The sequence below is a fragment of the Mustela lutreola genome, chromosome 2 (assembly GCF_030435805.1).
Source record: "Mustela lutreola isolate mMusLut2 chromosome 2, mMusLut2.pri, whole genome shotgun sequence".
Taxonomy (NCBI): domain Eukaryota; kingdom Metazoa; phylum Chordata; class Mammalia; order Carnivora; family Mustelidae; genus Mustela; species Mustela lutreola.
Window position 1 is genome coordinate 186,407,374 of NC_081291.1, and position 20,063 is coordinate 186,427,436.

General features: G+C 33.4%; 1 protein-coding gene across 1 annotated transcript in view; it reads right to left on the reverse strand.

Annotated features, from left to right (window-relative positions):
- The window catches only part of CADM2 (cell adhesion molecule 2), a gene marked incomplete at its 5' end in the record, with an annotated part of 343,268 nt that overhangs the window by 90,260 nt on the left and 232,945 nt on the right, over positions 1–20,063 (reverse strand). Inside the window, one exon of the mRNA XM_059165081.1 lies at positions 12,758–12,936. Within this exon, the coding sequence (XP_059021064.1) occupies positions 12,758–12,936 (179 nt within the window). The remainder of the gene's footprint in view (positions 1–12,757; positions 12,937–20,063) is intronic.

Genomic DNA, 20,063 nt, shown 5'->3' on the forward strand with positions numbered 1-20,063 from the left:
CCCCTTCTCTCTGAATACCCATTTTTTTTTTTCCCCAGCATTTATGTACTGCTTCCCTCACTATATTACCAATACCCCCATGATAACAATGTTCTACATTCGTGGGCAGCCATATGGGCCAACCAGAGTTATGGGCTTCTCACTAGCTCTGTGTCTCTATTTCTCTCTCCCAGTGGAGGATAGAATACATGTGTGATGCTACAGTAAGATTTTTAATTTAAATTTAATTTACATAATCAATTAATATGCTCTATTATTCTAACTTATTAATGATAAACTATACAGTACACAGAATATATATCAAAGCTCTTCACGGAATTGGTGGTTGAAAAGAGAGAGGCTATAACATTTATTTGGCACTAACATGCATTGTTTGTATTTTATTCTTTTCACAAGCCAACAAGATGATAAGATAACAAAGAGAATAGAATAATGATACACTTCTGTGCTTCCTACAGGTACCCAGTTCTATGCTTTGAATTTGACTGGTACTTTATAAATAATGTTCCTATCGGTGGTAATGATAATGATGTCAGTAGATAGGGAATAGTATCATTTTTAATAACATGAAACAGTAATTGAGACTTACTCATGGTTAATTTGTGAGGAAAAAAAAAAAATCCCCTCCTTGTTATTACCATGTATGAGATTTTTTTAGAAATTTCTGCTAAGAGTCTTCAAGTCTAAATGATTATTTTAAAAAATTAAAATGCAGCACACTGAAGAATCTTATATTCTGAATGCGGGTTTTGAATGTTTTTAAAAGTGTTAGAGCTCTAAATCATATCATCCAATTCAATAATAGAAAAGTGCCCTTTTTAATCACATCCTAATGAAGGAATTTTAAAAAAAGTGCAACCGCATTTTGTTACTGGAGCTTATTAGAGCAGAGCAGATCCTGTATAACCTTGTTAAAATGAAATCAGTTCCAACAAGCACTGTATACAATAAATTGAAGAATGGTGTAGCACCTTTTTTCCAATAACGAGCTTTTCAGGTTAAAGGTATGTTCTGTTCCCTACAAACGCAGTGTACAATAATTTCTAACTTGTCAACCTGTTTTGTTTTCTGGCAGTTTCTCTTTTTAAAAATGGCATTCTGGCCCATTCAGAATGGATTTTCTAAGCAAAATTAAGTCTAAAGAGTCCCAGAAGCCCAAGCTGCTTGTTTCTCTCCAAGGACTAGTGTTCAATAGGGAGAAAAATTGCTACCATTTAGTCTGGACTCCATATGTCTACTTTCTTTCTGCTTTATGTCACTAACTCTCCAGGGTGGTCCAAGGGTAATCAAGAGGGAGTCCAAACCAAGGATTATTAGTGGAGATACAGAAGGGTCAGAACTCAACACATATTAGAAGTATTAAGGTGAGAAATGTCTTTTTGAAAGACGCTATTCACATTTCTTAACCTTAAAAATAATAGGGCATCCTTAACCTTCTTACTGATAATTGCACTGCCATTGGAAGCAATTGTAATGGAAAAATGTACTGTATTTGCTTTTTTACCTGTGAAGAGAAGGACGTTTATCTGCTCCCATTATGTTCAGCTACATGGAGCAGCTTATTTGGATTATAGCGTAAGAATGGATAACAGCACCACGGCTCTTCCTGAAATGACAACCACCGGGCTGACAAGGCCTCAACTTGCCCATATGGTAACCTCATCTGCTTCATAAAAAGGAACCCTTTTAAAAATTAGATTTGAATGAATCCCTTTTCATCCCTCTGATAGCTTCTACTGGCTTCACATACTAAATGGAAGCCTTATGCAATTAAAAAAAAAAAAAAGCTGTTTTTAAAAAATGAAAAGTACTGCAATTTTAACCTGCAGGCGGTAACCAACAGTTCCATGTAATTGCAGGAAAAGTTTATGAATAAAATCAGTCTGTTGTTTGAAAAAAAAAGTGTACATTTTTTTTCTCTTAAAATATTCTTTCATAGTCCAAACTGACAAAAGTAAAATGGAATTTACAATAGGAAAAACAAAAACAACAACAATAACAACAAAACCCTTCCACGTGGATGATTCTACATTACTTAGCTCCCCCTACTTCAATACAATGAGCTCTTTCTTAAAAGTACTTTGTCAAAAAGTAAATCAGACGATTTGGTCAAATACTTTAAGTTCTGTGAGGATGAAAGTTGCCTTTAGGAAAAGAGCTCTGTCACTGGTTAAAGAAAAACTCAAATCAAGTATGAATACATACAGGAGACACGCGATCTAGGAGAAAAACACTGGTTGAGAAATCCACATAATGACCCACATCCCTAATGTTTGGAGATCTCACACAAAGCAAAGTGTTTCCTAACCTTACAACAGCTTATTAAATAAACTACTCCCCCACCCTGGGATTTAGTTATACAAACTGATTACCTTCCCCAAGCTATTGACATTTAAAATATGCTCTCAATAAGAAAGTGAATATTTTATCAAAGTAAAGCATTTCTAACCATGGAACTTCATATTCTCCTGAATAAGTCTCTTGGAATATTCCAATTAATGAAGGGACCCTGAAAACATCTCTAAAGCCACATCATGGTGAGGCACAGGACTGAAAACTCTTCACTTTTTAATTTTTGCTATGAAGTTGAGGCATAATAAGGAGTGTTTATTTATTTCTTACAGGCTCTGTAGTGTTTGGCCTAACACTTAAATATAGTAGATACTTAAGGAAAATGTTCTGAAATAATAAATAATTAGATAGTATGACCCTGCGATAGAGATTTTCAGAAAAAAAAAAATTTGTCCAGAAATAAATATTATCTTTGTAAATGATGTTATAGACTTCCAAAGAACGAATCCAATTTCTAGGAAGCAATAATCACAGAATTTTGCAAAAACAAAACAAAACAGACATGTGAAGTCAATTGCAAAAACCTTCTAATTTCTATGATTGCTTTTTTCTTTCACTTTTTATTTTATTTTTTTTTTTTAATTTTTTATTTTTTATAAACATATATTTTTATCCCCAGGGGTACAGGTCTGTGAATCACCAGGTTTACACACTTCACAGCACTCACTAAATCACATACCCTCCCCAATGTCCATAATCCCACCCCCTTCTCCCAAACCCCCTCCCCCCGGCAACCCTCAGTTTGTTTTGTGAGATTAAGAGTCACTTATGGTTTGTCTCCCTCCCAATCCCATCTTGTTTCATTTATTCTTCTTCTACCCACTTAAGCACCCGAATGTTTCTTTCACTTTTTAAAATTTAAAATCAATTTGCCGACACATAGTACATCATTAGCTTCTGATGTAGTGTTCAATGACTCATCAGTTGTGTATAACACCCAGTGCTCATCACATCATGTGCCCTCCTTAATGCCCATCACCCAGTTACTCCATCCCCTGACCCACTTCCCCTCCAGCAGCCCTCAGCTTTCCCAGAATCAAGAGACTCTTGTGGTTTGTCTCCCTCTCTGATTTCTTCACATTCAATTCCCCCCCTCCATCATCTTCTATGCTATTTCTTATATACCACATATGGTTTCAGTCATACGTGGAATTTCTAGGATTTCTATTGATGTTATTAATCCTTCTATACACATTGTCTATTTTGTGCACTGCTTAACTGCATAAGGCACCATTTACATATGGATTGCTAAATAAATATATCTTTGGGTATCATTTCTTTTCCACATATGAGATGAAACCTAAAGGTCTTGATTCTGGTGACAAAAAAGAGTGAATATCAGTTTTCCTAATTCTGCTCTGAAGTCAGGATACCAGTATACAGAAGTCAGGGCAGTATACACAGGCACACATATATATGAATATATGTGGATATGTGTGTTTATGTATATACATATGTTTGTACATATATATTATTTTACTAAAGTTTATTCTGTTGAAAAGAGAGGGAGAGAGATACAAAGATAGAGATATAAGAAAGGGACAAAGAAATATTAAAATCCTTAAAGAAATATTTATTGATTGTTTACTATTTAGAAGGCATTGCTCTAAGAGCTAGAGATACAGAGATGAATGAGAGTCATAAGGTCTCTGCTTTCAAGAAAGTCATAATCTACTGGATGGATATAGAATATATTCACATGTACAGATACATACATGTAGTATATATAAACATAAATGCATACATATATATGTATGTATACTCATGTACAAAATAAAAAATACCAATATACAACTAAAATACCAAATAATGATAAATGGCTTGCAGAGAATTAAAATTTAAGTGATGCATGATTGGGGCCATTTTAGATTGGAGTGGACAAAAATGACCTCTTTCAGAAGATTCATTTAATCAAGATCTGAATGATAAGAAGTCATTCTTGTAAATATCCATATTCATACTTCCTGGACAAGCATTCAGGACAAACTTCCTAGAGAGAGAATGAGCTTGATGTCTTAGAGGAGTTAAAAGAGGACCAGGGAAACATAATGATCAGGTAGAGAGTGATGAGATGTCTCTTATGCAAGTAGAGGCATATTATGCAGGGTTTAGCAAATGAAGCTGAAAGGATTTGGGTTTTACACTAAGTGTGATGAAAAGCCTTTAGGAAAATTTAAATAGGGGAAAGATATGAAGGAATATGTATTTTTTTTTTAATATTATATAATATTTATTGAGCTCCTATCAATATAGAAGATATTAAACTCAGGACCTTACATAAGTAATATAATTTAACATTCACAAATTAAATAATGCTATATCCTATAATTATTCTCAGTATACAACTAAACAAAAGACTGGAAGATTGAAGAAATTATTTAACATTCTTAAGAAATAAAAATAAATGAAGAAAAAAAAAAAAAAAAAAAAAGGAATATGTATTTTAAACATTAATACATTATAGCTATGTGGGAAAGAGATCATAGACATGGACGTCTCTCTAGTCTAGGCTAGAGAGAATAATGGAGAGAAGTGGATATACTGAACACATGGTTTGGGAATAGTGTCAACAGAACTTGCTGATGAGTTGGAGATAAAGATAAAGAGGGGTTAAGGATAGTTCTTGGACTCTGGATTAAGTTCATGATATGCTGTTACAATGTGAGTAAAAACTACATTGTAAGAAGCTACAAAGCAGGTTTTATGAAAGATCTGTATCTTCTAGTTGGGTGTGCCATTATTTCTGAAAACAAATGCCCAATTCCCCACGGACTTGAATATTGCTTCAATTCTCTAACGAATGAGTCGACTAATGCTGATAAACTTGAGCAGAAGAGCTCTGTACATCTTTGTAAAGCTACAACCTAACCTTATTTCCACATAAAAATCTAGAAAGACTGAGTATCATGGATTCTTCCATTTACTTTACTGCAACTAATAGAAGAGATCATGTATAAATAGCACAAGAAAAGATGTTTAAATCGCTAAAATTGTTGGGTGGCAGACTCTTCTCCTTTCAGGCAAGAATGAAGGCTTTCCCCATGGATGGTTTCGCCGGTGCTCCATGGAGGTACCACACAAACATTTACTTCACAGTGGCAGAGCAGTATCTTTGAATGAATTTTTTACTCTGAATGGTAAAACCTTAATTTATCCAATTCGTGCTCATCTTAAAACGAAGAGATGGGGGACGCCTGGGTGGCTCAGTTGGTTAAGCAGCTGCCTTCGGCTCAGGTCATGATCCCAGCGTCCTGGTATCAAGTCCCACATCTGGCTCCTTGCTCAGCAGGGAGCCTGCTTCTCCCTCTGCCTCTGCCTGCCATTCTGTCTGCCTGTGCTCTCTCTCTTCCCCTCTCTCTCTCTCTGATAAATAAATAAAATAAAATAAAATAAAAACGAAGAGATGGGATTAAAACTCAACTCTGTGTTCCATATGCTGCACATATGCAACTTTTTAAATGTTTTATAATGAAACAGTGCTCTTGACTCCACTATTTGATACCATTCCCCTTCTTTCTGCAGAGTTCAACAGCACATTCATCCAGTCAGAGGTATGCCTTTCCCACAGGCATCACAGCTCTCCCTGCTTTACTCATGTGCAGAAATGATGTGTTTTATCTCAGCGATTAAAGAAGATACAGTTTTAAGAATCGTCCAACTAGTTTACTGTCTGCAAACTCTCCACCAGAGATGAGAGCAGCAACCATAGGGCTCTTCCATTAGCACACTGTTTGTTGCTCCATATGGGTGTCTTTTCTCTCCTTTTCTTCCTTCACTGTGTATTTTCCCATCTATGCTTCTAAAGAAAGCTTCTCCAAAGGAAAAATGCTCATTATGAGTACATAGAATTAATTTACCAACTGGTTGGTCTGTTTCCGTGTGAGGGAACAGATTTTAGCGGAATCTCTTTTTAATGTTTACTAGGCTGTGCATCTGTCCATAATCCAGTCTTCTCCTTCTCACTGCTCACCCACCCATATGAGCTCAAAAATTCACTCTTTTGGTTACACAGTGATCTGCATCACCTGGCTAGCACTACAACTAAGATGGGGAAAAAAAAAAAAAAAGTCATGTAGTCTCCCTTTGTTTCTAAACGTTTCATTGCAACATAAATGTAATAGTAAATTTCAATGTTACTGCCAACTTTTTAGTCTAGCTAGGACTAGACTAAAGTATTCACTAGGAAGCACTAAAGTGCATTTTTTCATGTGATGAGTGTCTTCAGCAGTTTTCAAATCACTGATAATCATGACATGAATATCTATAACAAATACTGCAAGACTAGAAATACATGTACTATAATTGTGTTTGCTTAGTTCTATGGTAAGATAACTTTAAAAATAAGTTCTGCATATTAGTTTATGATATTCCAAATCTGTTTAATAATTATTACCCCATTCACCTGTATATGCGTTAATTATTTTGTCAAATTTAGAACCAGGTACTAATAACCCTAAAGCAACAGAATTTATATCCTATCCCCGAGTGAAATATTTAAAGGATATGATAGATGATTTAGAAATGTTTGCTAAGGTGAAAGTCCACCCTCCATGCCTCGGTTTGCATTTCTCCCACAGTAAGCAAATCAAGTAAAAGGGAAAATCAGCATTGAAGATTAAAAGATAAAATATCTTCACAGACTAAATATAATCTGTGAAAAAGATATATATCTAAATGTGCAACAAAGCTAGGTACTTTGCTTGATGTGGAAATCTGCAACATCTGTGTGTATGCCTATCTCTGAGTACTTTTGATATTTATTATTTACAATAAAAGTAGAAGAAAATGAAAATAGTAGTTGTATCAACTTTTAAAAGCTGAAAAAGCATATGCAATCGCTTGATAACTTTCACCAGACTAACACACACAGAGATTTCTAGCAGTAATATTCCCACTTACTATTAAAATCTAAAATACTATTTTAATGATGGCTCTTATTAACTAACAATAAAATGTGATGGATCCTATATTGTGTGTGTGTGAATGTGAGTGTATGTGTATTACTTCTGAGGTAAATTATCCTGGAAACATAAAAAAAAAGCTATCATGTTTTTCAGCAGTAATTATTGCAGTAGATACATGATCAAATAAATAAAACAAACCATAACTGTCAAGTGATATCTTAGAGATATCAAGTCAGTGACTGTCACTAATGTAAAGAAGCTTTTTATTATTTTTTACTTTCTACTCTAATAATACTGGTTATGGAGAGTTTTACTTCTTTTATGTGGCCATTAAGGTAAAATTTGCTCAAAAAGCAAAATATGTACACATAAAAGTAAAAATATGATAGGGAATATAGTGGGTAATTTTACTTAAAACAAGAATAGTAAGTTAAGATTATGATGTAATGAATTGTTACACAAGTTATTCACACAAATAGAAAAATAATAAAGTAAAGGAATTTTAGAACAGTGGCAAAATAATTTTAAATCTCATATAAGGGTTATTATGTTAATAGGAAGAATATGTTTGAAGAGAGGTGGGAAATGTCATACAAACCTTTCTCAAAGAGGGCATCTCTATTCTGTTACAACCGTCTGAAACAACCTTGAGTCGGGTTCTGAGTGGAGTGGATTCTCCACTGAAACTCTCATCTGACTCCCTGGAACTCTATCCCACGATCTGGGCCTGCCATGTGTAGTGCCACTACTGGTGGAAAAAGAAATACGCTATTCATTTTTTTCTACTGTATTATTATATATCTTCCCAAATCCCAGGGAGGGTTTGGAGGCTGCAGATGATACTAAGGAGTCCCAGCTTCTCTGTTTCTCTTCCATTTGTATTTTGAGGAGTGGTTACAAATTTCTCTTGCGTGAGTATGAAGGCAGGTAAAAGGTATTGGCAGTGCAGAGAAAGAAGAAATTTAAGATTTGGAAGAAATCTGATTTGTGTTTCTCACTGTCATATTCTTTCTCCAAATTTCCCAGGTGCTGTATGTTTCTGACACTTTCAAAAGAACATGTATTTTGCAACAGTTGATGAGAAATAAATATTAGAACTTGAGTTGCTTCTATCCACAAAATAAGATTAGCTTCAGGTCATCTGTAATTCTCTGCAGCTATTCCTTATGTGATAAAAAGGCATCCTCCATGTTCGCTATACTGGAAGATATGTATCTGGGAAGTCTTGTTTGAGGAGAAGATATTTAGCCTAAACCCTCTGAACTTGATATTGTATTAGAGAAACAAGAGTAATTATAACTTTTATCCTGTACTCTCTATGTAACGAATCTGCCATACTATTGAAATTTTAAGATATCCTCTGTTGCCTAGTTGACAAGAATTTACAATTGTCTCATTCTTTAATAGATATAACCTAATTTATGCTCTGAGTACCATTCAGGGAAGACTCTGGGCACTAAGCTGTATGCAACTCTTGTGTAAGGTTTTCATCAGAGATTGAGTGGATTGAGACTGCCTTTGTTATCTTAAGGCTACTAGTAATATAATAATAATAATTTGATTTATTGCACATGTATGCACCTGGCACTGTGATGGCTACTTCCATTTATGATGTACACCATTAGCCTTTGAACAGTTCAGAAGTGCTGTGTTACTATTTTTTTTTTTAATTATAGACACTTGGACTACACTCTCAAAGACTTCAAACAGCTACATGATTGTATGTGCATTCTTCTCTAGTTCTTTTATTTTGGTATTATAACTACTTGAATGCTTATCTTCCATGTTAAATTCTAAACTTAAGTTCTATTCACCTTTGCTTCTATAGTGCTTTAGTATTCAGCGGTTAAATGCTAAATATTTATTTGGTGAATGAATGATTTTTTTTTCTCTTGATCTGAGTTCTCCAAATAGTAAAACAGCAATGGATTAGTATACTTAAATGCCATTGACACGGAAATAATCAGCCCTTCTAAAAAAATAAATAGTATGATAGCAATAAAAATATGAGAATGACTTCAATATTTTTATACAGAAGCAAAAAAAAAAGGGGGGGGGAGGGAGACAAACCATGAAAGACTCTTAACTCTAGGAAATAAACTGAAGGTTGCTGGAGGGAGGTGTCTAGAGGGATGGAGTAAATGGGTCATGGGCATTAAGGAGGGCACGTGATATGATAAGCACCAGATGTTAGATGTAACTGATGAATAACCGAACTCTACATCTGAAAATAATGATGTACTATGTGTTGGCTAATTGAATTTACATTAAAAAAAAAAAACTATTCTGACACAAATTAATAGTATATATAACTAAGGCTACCAATTCAACACATAGATTTTTCCACTGCTGAGCTTGTTAATGAAAAATGCTACTTTATTTTCTGATGAAAGCCTGCAAAGTACAAATCATTCATAAATATAATATTTTATCCTACAAGTATTTGTATGTTAAATTTTGATAGACCTTTCACTGATGGTGAATTTTAGACTGGCAGTTTCAAATTACCATCTGTAGTTCTAAAGCTGAAATTTGTAAAGGTGTAATTAGGAGGGGGGAGAAAACTCTCCAGTGTCCACAACACAAAATGTCAGTGCTGTTAAAAATTAAACGTGATAACATTTAAATAATGTACTTCCACTGACACCCAAAGAATAAAATCTAACCATTAGGATGGCATCTAGATAGCAGATGATTTCACAGGAAAGTGCTCAGACCTCCATCAAGTTAAGAATCAATAGAACATGGGCAACTGTGGTAGAGTCAAAGACACAGTCTCAGCTCATGAAAGGCCCTTCTGTGCTAGAGCTATATTAAATTATCACAGCTAATGTAAAATCAACCTTGGTGTAAAAGATAAAAGGGTAAAGTTCTCACAAATGATCACTTATCACTCCATTCCGAAATGCATACAGCATTCATTATAGATCGAAATGCCACTCAAATTTCATCATTTAGTAGGGTTTTGAAACAGCCAAACCATTAACAGGGGAGAGTAGCTTTTTATATTTATACAACCAGTGACTAATAATGAAACATTATACCCTGTGTGCAAAGGGGAAAAAACCTTTATTTTGTAATGAACCCAATTGGAGCTCTTTTTAAACACAGAGTAATATGGTATCACTGTTTCATCGAGCCTCTCATTACTTGTGTCAATAATCCTAGGTAAACTACTGTTGAACTTCACAGCATTTATCTAGCAGCATGAATAACATTAATCTATGGGGTGCTTTTGATGAATTGTAGTTCAAAAAGCAAAGCCAAAAATGACTTCTTACAAAGTGGTTAGAGAAGTATTTATTAGAAATATGTCAACTGCCAAATACCTAAAGGTAGCTTGGCTATTTAGGAAATCATGCTGTTGGCTAGCTTGCAAACACTGGGAAAACATATGCATTTGCTCCACTTGAATTATGTTAAAAAAAAAAAAAAGGATGACATACGTTTTATCTAAACTGTATTATTTTTTTCTATCACTTCCCTTCTAACTCTTGGTATTTTTGTGTCCTATTGCTTTCGACACAATGTGACATGCTATACAAAATGCCCCTAGGTTCCCTACAACAGTCAGTGAGAAGCACTCAGAAAGCGCAGAGTGAATCAGACTTCACTTCTATGACTGCATGAGCTACACACACAGGTCAGCATGAACTGAAAGCTACTCCTGGATCCTGCTCCAAGGATCTAAGTTATTTTCTTGACACGCCCAGGACTTGTTAGACTCTCTCTGGCAGGAAGCCTGGCAGAGAGTGTCTACAGGGCTTTAACACATTTAGTTCCAATTTATGAATTTAATTGGATTAGGCTGATCTTTCCAGAAAGTTGTAATCTGCACAATTCATAGGATGCTAGAAATTAATCTCTCAGCTCTATCTTCAAAGAATTTATATGTGGTCAGTCTATGTACTACAAGTCCTCATTGGCCTTCAACAGCAAAGTGGTATTAAGAATTGGAAGACTGCATACACTAAAGTAATTTAAGAATACAAAAGTTGTATCACCACTTCCTCATATCAGGGAGATCATATGATAGTTGTCTTTCTCTGCTTGACTTATTTCGCTAAGCATGATACGCTCTAGTTCCATCCATAAGTGACTCTTAATCTCACAAAACAAACTGAGGGCTGCCGGGGGGAGGGGGTTTGGGAGAAGGGGGTGGGATTATGAACATTGGGGAGGGTATGTGATTTGGTGAGTGCTGTGAAGTGTGTAAACCTGGTGATTCACAGACCTGTACCCCTGGGGATAAAAATATATGTTTATAAAAAATAAAAAATTAAAAAATAAATAAATAAATAAATATGATAGGAAGCACAAAAGTCACACACACAAAAAAAAAGAATACAAAAGTTGTATATTGATTTAATATAGTCTCTTTCTCCAATTTGTCCTGTACCACAACAAAATAAATACCTGGGGAAAAAACATAAATGGTATTAATTTTTTCCCTAAAATAAAATCTTTTTACAAAGAATTAGACTCTACCCTCCCATACCAAATTCTGTTTTAGAAAGGTACAGAAATAATTCATGCTCTCATAGTATTTTTAATTAGATTCATGGGAAAGATCTCAAATAAATATCCTCTATTTATATTTTTAAGATACACTGGCTTTATTACTGTATCATGTTTTATACAGTGTTCATTTGGTATACTGTTATATTGTATTAGCACAATACTAGTCTTAGAAAAGATTTTCATAGTGAAATATGAGGAAAATCTTACATTCTCTGATGTTTCTTTCTCTTGGAAATTCAAAATGTAACCTGGCAAGTTAATGAATTCTGAGAAGTCTTGCAATAAAGAAACTTGACTAATTTTTATTACATTATTTATTGATCTCATAAAAGTTCATCTCTATCTAACAATATATTAAAGCTGTAGCATGAGCAACAATTGTGGCTTTTGGAGGTTTGGAAAAACAGGGATTGTCTCAGTCTTAGGTACTGTTATTTCTTTTTGCCATTTTGTTATATTTACTCATACCTTGAGATTAGTGCAGTGAAGAAAAAATGTCTGTGACTGTTTCAAATCATTGTTCATAAGAAATTAATGCAATTATATATTGTACACCTCTGTCATTGCTGCATCTCAATGTGCTATCATTCCTTGTGAAACCAGCTATAGTGATAATAAAGTATATTTTTACGATTTACAACCAAAACTAACTTAAATATAGCTTTCATGATTATGATTTATAACTAAAAGTGTTTATTTGCAAAATTCAAAGAAAACCATTATTATTTACTAGTCACGACCAAAACTTATATAATTGCAATAAAGAAAACCTTTTACAAAAATACTTTTTATTTTTAGCGTATGTAGTAAATTTATTAGTTTGACTTGGAACATATTGTGAATCTTTTATGATAAGTCTTTCTGAAAGAAAAAGAAAACCCATTTAAAATCGTGTTTATTATTCTAAAGACTGTGATAAATTTAAAGTTTTTCAGGTCATTCATTTCTTTCATATATACGGATATCAAAAAAGTACTCACCGTGTACAATGAGAACATACTCTGCACTGCTTTGGCCGATGGTGTTCGTGGCTTCACATCGATATGTACCATTATCCGTTTTGTTCAGGAAAAGAATGTTTAACTCCCTACCACTCACAACCATTCGGTCAGGATCTGGCAATTCTCCACCGTCCTTTGTCCACAAAACAGGTTCTGGCCTATTGGATTTAAATATGCACATAGATATGAAAATGAGACATTTTTCATATTATGTGAAGTATATAAATCAAGCAATTTACAAATATTTAACAATCATTTTGTGCACATCCATATGCGAACTTCTATAAGGTACCAAACGACCACCATGCTCTCACTCAGGAGATATGGAGATATGGCAAATACAATTTAATTCTACTCTGTTAAACTAAACAGGCATGTTTTAACGAACTAATTTACTGAGTCATTAGAGCAATCCTGTGGCCTCAATCCTGATGTGAATTCTCATACCTGCTACTTCTGGAGGATGGCTTTGGGGTGTTGGAGCAGCCTTTTCCAGAAGTACTTGGAACTATACCTTTACACTTGAGGCTACTACCACTGTGACAGTTTTGCTTGAAACCATCAGAAGCTATTTCCCCTCACCTTTCCTGCTTTTCTCACCCCATACAGGTTTTTCCTTGAAGGTCTCTCTTTTAGTCTCCTTGTTGTAGCAATACAATTGACAACTAACACTGTGGTGTAAAATGGAATGATTTGATAAATGTATATATTGCAAAGTAATTATCATAATTGCTTTAGTTAACATCGATCACCTCACATAGTTATATTTTCTCTTGTGATGAAACTTTAAAGATCTACTTTCTTAGCAACATTCAAATAAACAATACAACATTGTTAATTATAGTCAGCATGCTGTGCATTACATCCCCAGAAATTATTTATTTTATAACTGGAAATCTGTACTACATTCACCCACTTCTCCCACTACTCTATCCCCTGTTTCTAGACACTTGCACTTGACATTACATGGGGAGTTCTTAGAGCAATTAAACAGGAAAAAAAATAATAAAGTGCTTGTACAACTGAGTAGCAAAAAAATGATCCAACTAAAAAAATTAGAGATGAATTGAATAAATATTCTTCCAAAGAAGACATTCAAGCAGCTAACAATTATAGAAAAAAATGTTCAACATCACGCATCATTGAGTAATTGCAAATCAAAACCATAATGCAATATTAGCTCATATCTGTTAGAATGCTTATCATTAAAAGTCTAGAAATAACAAGTGTTAGGGAAGACATGGAGAAAAGGGTATACTTCCACACTGCGGGTGGAAATATAAATTGGTGTAGCCATTTTGGAAAATAGTATGAAGTTTTCTCAGAATATTAAAAATACAACTACCGCTTGATCCAGTAATTCCATTTTTGGGTAAATATCCAAAGGAAACAAAATCACTATTTCGAAAAGATATCTACATCCCATGTTCACTGCAGCATTGTTTATAAAAGCCAACACATGCAAAGAACCCATGTCCATCAATGGATGAAAAGATAAAGAAAATATATTCTAAGTATAATGCAATATTATTCAGCCATTGAAAAAAGGAAAACCTGTTATATGAGACAACATGGGTGGAACTTGAGGGCATTAGGCTAAGTGAAATAATGAGACAGAGAAAGACATATTAAGTATGATCATACTTATAAATGGAACCTAAAGAAAAGTTTTATAAACTTATGGAAATTGGTAGTTCTCTTTTAATTAAATTCTTGCAAAGAATTCTCATCACAAAACCTGTTTGCAGGGAAGAAAGGATAAATGAACCATGGACATCTGTCTTCCAATATTTTACATACTTTTGTAATTATAAATTTTAGGAATAGTTAATAATACCTACTGCCATGGGTTGATATGTTAATTATTCTAGATGTGTTACTAATATCTTCTATATTTCTCACGAGGATACTTCCGATATCATTTTTAAAACTTTAATGCATGTAAGAATGTTGATGATCAGAGATGTATCCAAACATTGGTCTGACTCTAGTTAATGCTTTGTCCACTACCTCTTGCTTACTAACATGATAAATATTTTCCAATTTTTTATGTCAAAATTTCTATTTTAACATGATTTTATCATGTTAGAAATTATTTTTGAAATAGGTTTAATTATTTGTTGATTTTTGGGGGAAACATTTCACTTCCATTTTGTTATTGTAAAGACAATGAGAACATATATCTTGATTAATGAACTATGGCATCTTTTTCTAATTCAGAGAATATGTTTTTCTGAAAAAATTCTGAAGTGGCAAAAGCTGTGAACTAAATAATAAAAAATACAGGAAATAGTATCAAAATAAGCAGATCAGCAATGTGATGAAAGAATCATTTAGTTTAAGTAGTGAGACATTTGGGAGGATACAAAGAGAAGACAACCAGGACTGTATCCATGAAAATTCTGAAAGGGCATTTTATGTGGAAAAAAAGAAACAAAGAAATTAGTTATCCTAAACTATTGGAAAATAAAATAATTTATATCATCCAATTACATAGACAACTCACTCTCATAGTATATTTAATAAAATATAAACCATTAATATTTCTCAACTTGCATCATGCACCCCACATTAGCTAGCTGCTCTTTGAATTTACTAATTCTTATGTTAAAACTGAGAGCCTAGATAATCTTGAACCCTGTACATCCTTAATATCCTTTGAAGAGACAAAACTATGACTTACTGTATATAACTGAAATATTAGACGGTGTGCCCTTTCTACAAAGCCACATACGGCCAATATTAAAATAACAGTTATATTAAGGATAACTTGAATTTTAAAAGATTCATCCTTAAGATACTACGCAACAGATGTATTTCATTAAGAGGCAATACTTTCTTAATGTATAAGTAAAAATTTTTAAACATACACAGATATATAACTGGATATATCTCTATGCATTTTCATACACTCAAAATTATACCCCCCAAATCCAAACTGCCATAACTTTTCTCTGCTTGTGTTCATAAGATTTCAGTCACATCTTTAAGTATATGGCCCTGTAATCATCTAAGTAAATTTAGATATGTATTTTTGAGTTGTATACACAGAAATGAAGTTCAAGATCTAGATAAATTATTTAAGCTACCAGCCTGTATTTAAAAAGAATGTTTTCTGAAACATAATTCTCTTTACTAGGAAATAATGAAAAAATATCTGCAGAAATGGTTCAGAGGAGATTATAGAAGTGTAAGCCACTACTGACACTGAATATTACAGGATCCTTGATCCTACTCTGTATGGTAAATCTTCAAGGTGGCAAAAAAAATTAGCGCCATAAGACGCAATTTTAATGAAATGGAGGTTAGAGTTTATACATCGATTAAAAATACCCTACACATATTCCAATTAGTACTTAAAGTGTTCAAACTTCTTAATATCACCATAAAAATATTAAGTGGTTTAGCAAGTCTTGATACAATTTGTGTTTCATCTTAATAAAAAAGGCCCCTAGGCTTTCTCTAATTGGAACCCAGAAATGATTGAGTTTCTTGCTGCAAATGAATAACAATCTTCCCTGCTGTTCAGACAACCAAAGAAGATCATTTAAAAAGTGGTTCTAGTCTATAGTTTCTATGTGATAAGGCTGAAAAAGAGTAGGAGCTAGATACCAGGAGTAACAGGACATTGACACAGCATCAGGCATGAGAGAATGCTATATAACTCCATAGTGAGAACATTAATATGGTCAATCCAGTTTCCCCTTTAAAAGCCCAGATAATTAGAATTTGGAAATCTTCCATATGAGATAACATTTGATTTATGTTTCTGTCTACCAAATCTATAGGGCTAAAAAACCTTTTTTTTTTTTTTTTTCTTATGCACCTAATGACATTTTGCAGCTATTTTTTCATAGGATAATGGAAAACAACAACAACAAATAAAATAAAAAAAATGTGAAAGAAGAAACCAAATATGTGCATATATTTATTCTCTTATATTCTAAGGTCTTGGTGGAATTGTTTTACCATAACAGATTTTTAGAAAAATTTTTATTAACCTCATATTTTGTTTTCTCTGTATCTAATGAGAAATTCTCTGATATCTCTAAAAATTCCTTATTTATAAATTAGTGTTAGAAGGAATTGCCACAACTCCCTTGGGTTAGCAGGCTATTTAATATCTTGAGCTGGATACAAACCTGATTTCTCATTTCCACTGAAACTCTTTGGTCTTTGGGGCACTTATTCTGAAAAGTTATACCATAAGAACAGTCCCTCTAATTCTTCCAACTGTATATGGGATCCTTACTCCCTAGATATTGATGCCAATGGAATCTTGCTTTGTCTTCTTATATCTCATTCTCTTTAGACTCATGCGAGAAGAAGAATAAAGAATAAGCAGTTCAGTTGCAGAAAAATAAGCGTCATAATGCAGATCTCCTAAAAAAGAGGTCTGGTGTCCTTGCAGAAGTAAACACGAGTAAAAGATCTTCCAAACTGTGGAATGGAAGCAACCTCCAGTATCTTCCTTTTCCCAAATGGCTATATACCCTTGGAGATCTACAGTGCCTTTTTCTTCACAAGCACAGTACATGTTGGGCTCTAACATTAAGATTAGTTTTATAAAAATGAAACTCACTTTTCCTAAATGAAAGAAAAATAATAAGTTGCTGTAGTAGCATTCAAGTAAACACCTTGTTCTGGCTCAAAGAAAAGAGAAAGAAAGTTGCAAATGTCTTATATTTCTTTCATTCAAGACAAAGCAGGAACTTAATGACTTGATGCCTCATGCACTTATCAGTGTATGGCACATGAAGATGATTACTACCTTTATTTCAGATATGATAGATATGATTGAAGATTTAATACTGGGGAGATTTTTAAGTCCAATCCTTCTCGATTTCCTGTGATGGTTTCACTCTACAGTGGAAGAAGGTGGTAGAAGCTATATAAACATCTTGATCCATTTTTCTGCTTGAAGCAAAATTATACTGAAGAAATTATACTGAAGAGTCTATGTATAAAATTGTGTTCATGCAATCACATTTTTAGAAAAGCAGAGGGAAAGAAATTAAGTTCAAATTGACAAATAAGTTTGACATTCAGTTCAATTAAAAGATTTTAAGTTTATTGGGTTCTGGGAAGAAGAATTCTGGGGGATTCTAGCCTCAGCCATTCTTCATTGGGTGGATTAAAATTGCGTCCATAAGCCACAGCCCAGACATTGCCAACCAAGTGAGGTAGAAGGAAAAAAGAGAAGAGGAAGAAAAAAAACACAAAAAATAGAAGCTGGTATTGTTCGCTTCTTTCCTTAAAATCTCAAATATAAATACAAAGCAAGTTCAAGGTGTAGCCTTTCTTAAACTAATGCAACCAACTTAAAATATAATTTTGTAAGGAGTCTCTGTGGGAAGAAAGTGATGTGGCTGCTACACAGGAAAATACAAAGAGATTACGTGTGGAGATACTTATTACATTGACCACTTTAAATATAAAAGTACGCAAAAGGTTATTTTGCTATTGAGGATCAAATGAGAAGTTTCTGAAAATAATTGTGCAAATAATAGTCTACACATATTTCTAATCAAATTCTTAATTATTATAAAATGTTGATCTAGGACCTTGGAGAATTCATCAAGCTGAGCTTTTTCCTCAAATCTGACTTGTACAACTTAATTGTGATAAAATTTTCTTTCCTTTTATTTGCAATATGGATTTCATGCTTATATGGAAGCAATTTTTAAAACATCAAGTAACTTTTACTATTATCCAAATTAACTTTGAATATTTTCCTTATTATAGCTGAAGTTCATTTTAAAACATGATCAATTAAACAGTTATGTGTCTGTTGTTATAGGTACAGTTCTGCTCAAAGGAAAACTAAACTTGAGAAATATTTATAGTAGTCCTCAATGAGTTTCAATGAGTTTAATTAGCAGAAAATGTTCTATTCTTACACTTGTAATCTTAAGAGAGTTGAAAGCTCAATGAAGATTTTTGTTCTTGTTTAAGTATGTCTATGTACTCTTGACTAGGTACTTCACAAGTTTACACAATTACTATCTAACGACTATCAATAAACAAATGTGTATATGTTTTTGAACCAGAAATTATGAGGGATATGAGGAAAATAAACATCTTCTCTCTGTGATATTATATTTTTGTAGTTTATATAAAATATATGTCATCAACTGTAACACTTGCAGGACATGGTAAGTGGCAGAATTGAGTTATAAAACATAAAAATTCACCATACTTATATTAGGGACATTAGAGCAGGCTTTATGAAAGCTATAGCTCTTGATTGATATCTTTAATTATGGCAAGATTTTGAGTGGTAGAAATGGACAAAGCCAACTCAAGAGAAGTTAGGACCCTAGCTAGGATGCTTACCCTCACGAAGCCATATTATTGAAAAGATGAATTTAAATACAGCGAGGACCAAGAAAAGAGAACAGTGTCAATAATAGGTGATATCATGATTAACTAAGATAACAAATTATGAAAGGGCAAAGTTAATGACTTGTGGTAGGATAACTGAGTTGGGAAAAATAAAATCAAAAGTCAGGAAATAAGTTCTAACAGGACCAGATATGCTGATAAGGAACTTAGTCCAAGACAGCTTATAAGAAAGAAGTGAAGATGAAAAGTATTATTTTAATGTTAGAACAAAAGACTGATGATGTCATTTATATGGAAAAGAGAATAAAATGTGGTGGAGAACATTCTGGTCATAAAGACAACCATGAACAAAAGCAAAGAAATGGAAAGTTTTGGGTTACAAACATGAGGAAAAAAGCAAAAAAAAAAAAAAAAAAGTACATTTTTTAGCCTGGAACTCAAACCTGGCCTTGGGTTCCAGGTTAAAACATCTGGACAGTTAGGAAAAACAAATATACTTTGCTAAGTCTTTTAAGAAGTGAGTATTACTGTTCACAATATCTTTTAAGTATAGCAATGTGAAATATCTGAAAAAAGAAGTTTCAATAAAGAGATCATCTATAGAGTTCTTAAGAGAGAAAGCCAGGTCTTACATAAAGTTGGAGTAATACAAGAAAGTGGAGAAAAAAAGAAGTTAATAGAATAGCACTTGGGAAAGCCAATACAATTTTTGGAGCCAGAAAATGTATGGTGTTCATGAAGAGAATGAGAGGGGCCGTTCTCATTATGCCATCCAGTTTATATAATAGAAAAAATCTTAGTCTTTTATTTTAAATTTTTTATTTTTTATAAACATATATTTTTATCCCCAGGGGTACAGTCTTCTTTTTTTTTAAGATTTTATTTATTTATTTGACAGAGAGAGAGATCACAAATAGGCAGAGAGACAGACAGAGAGAGA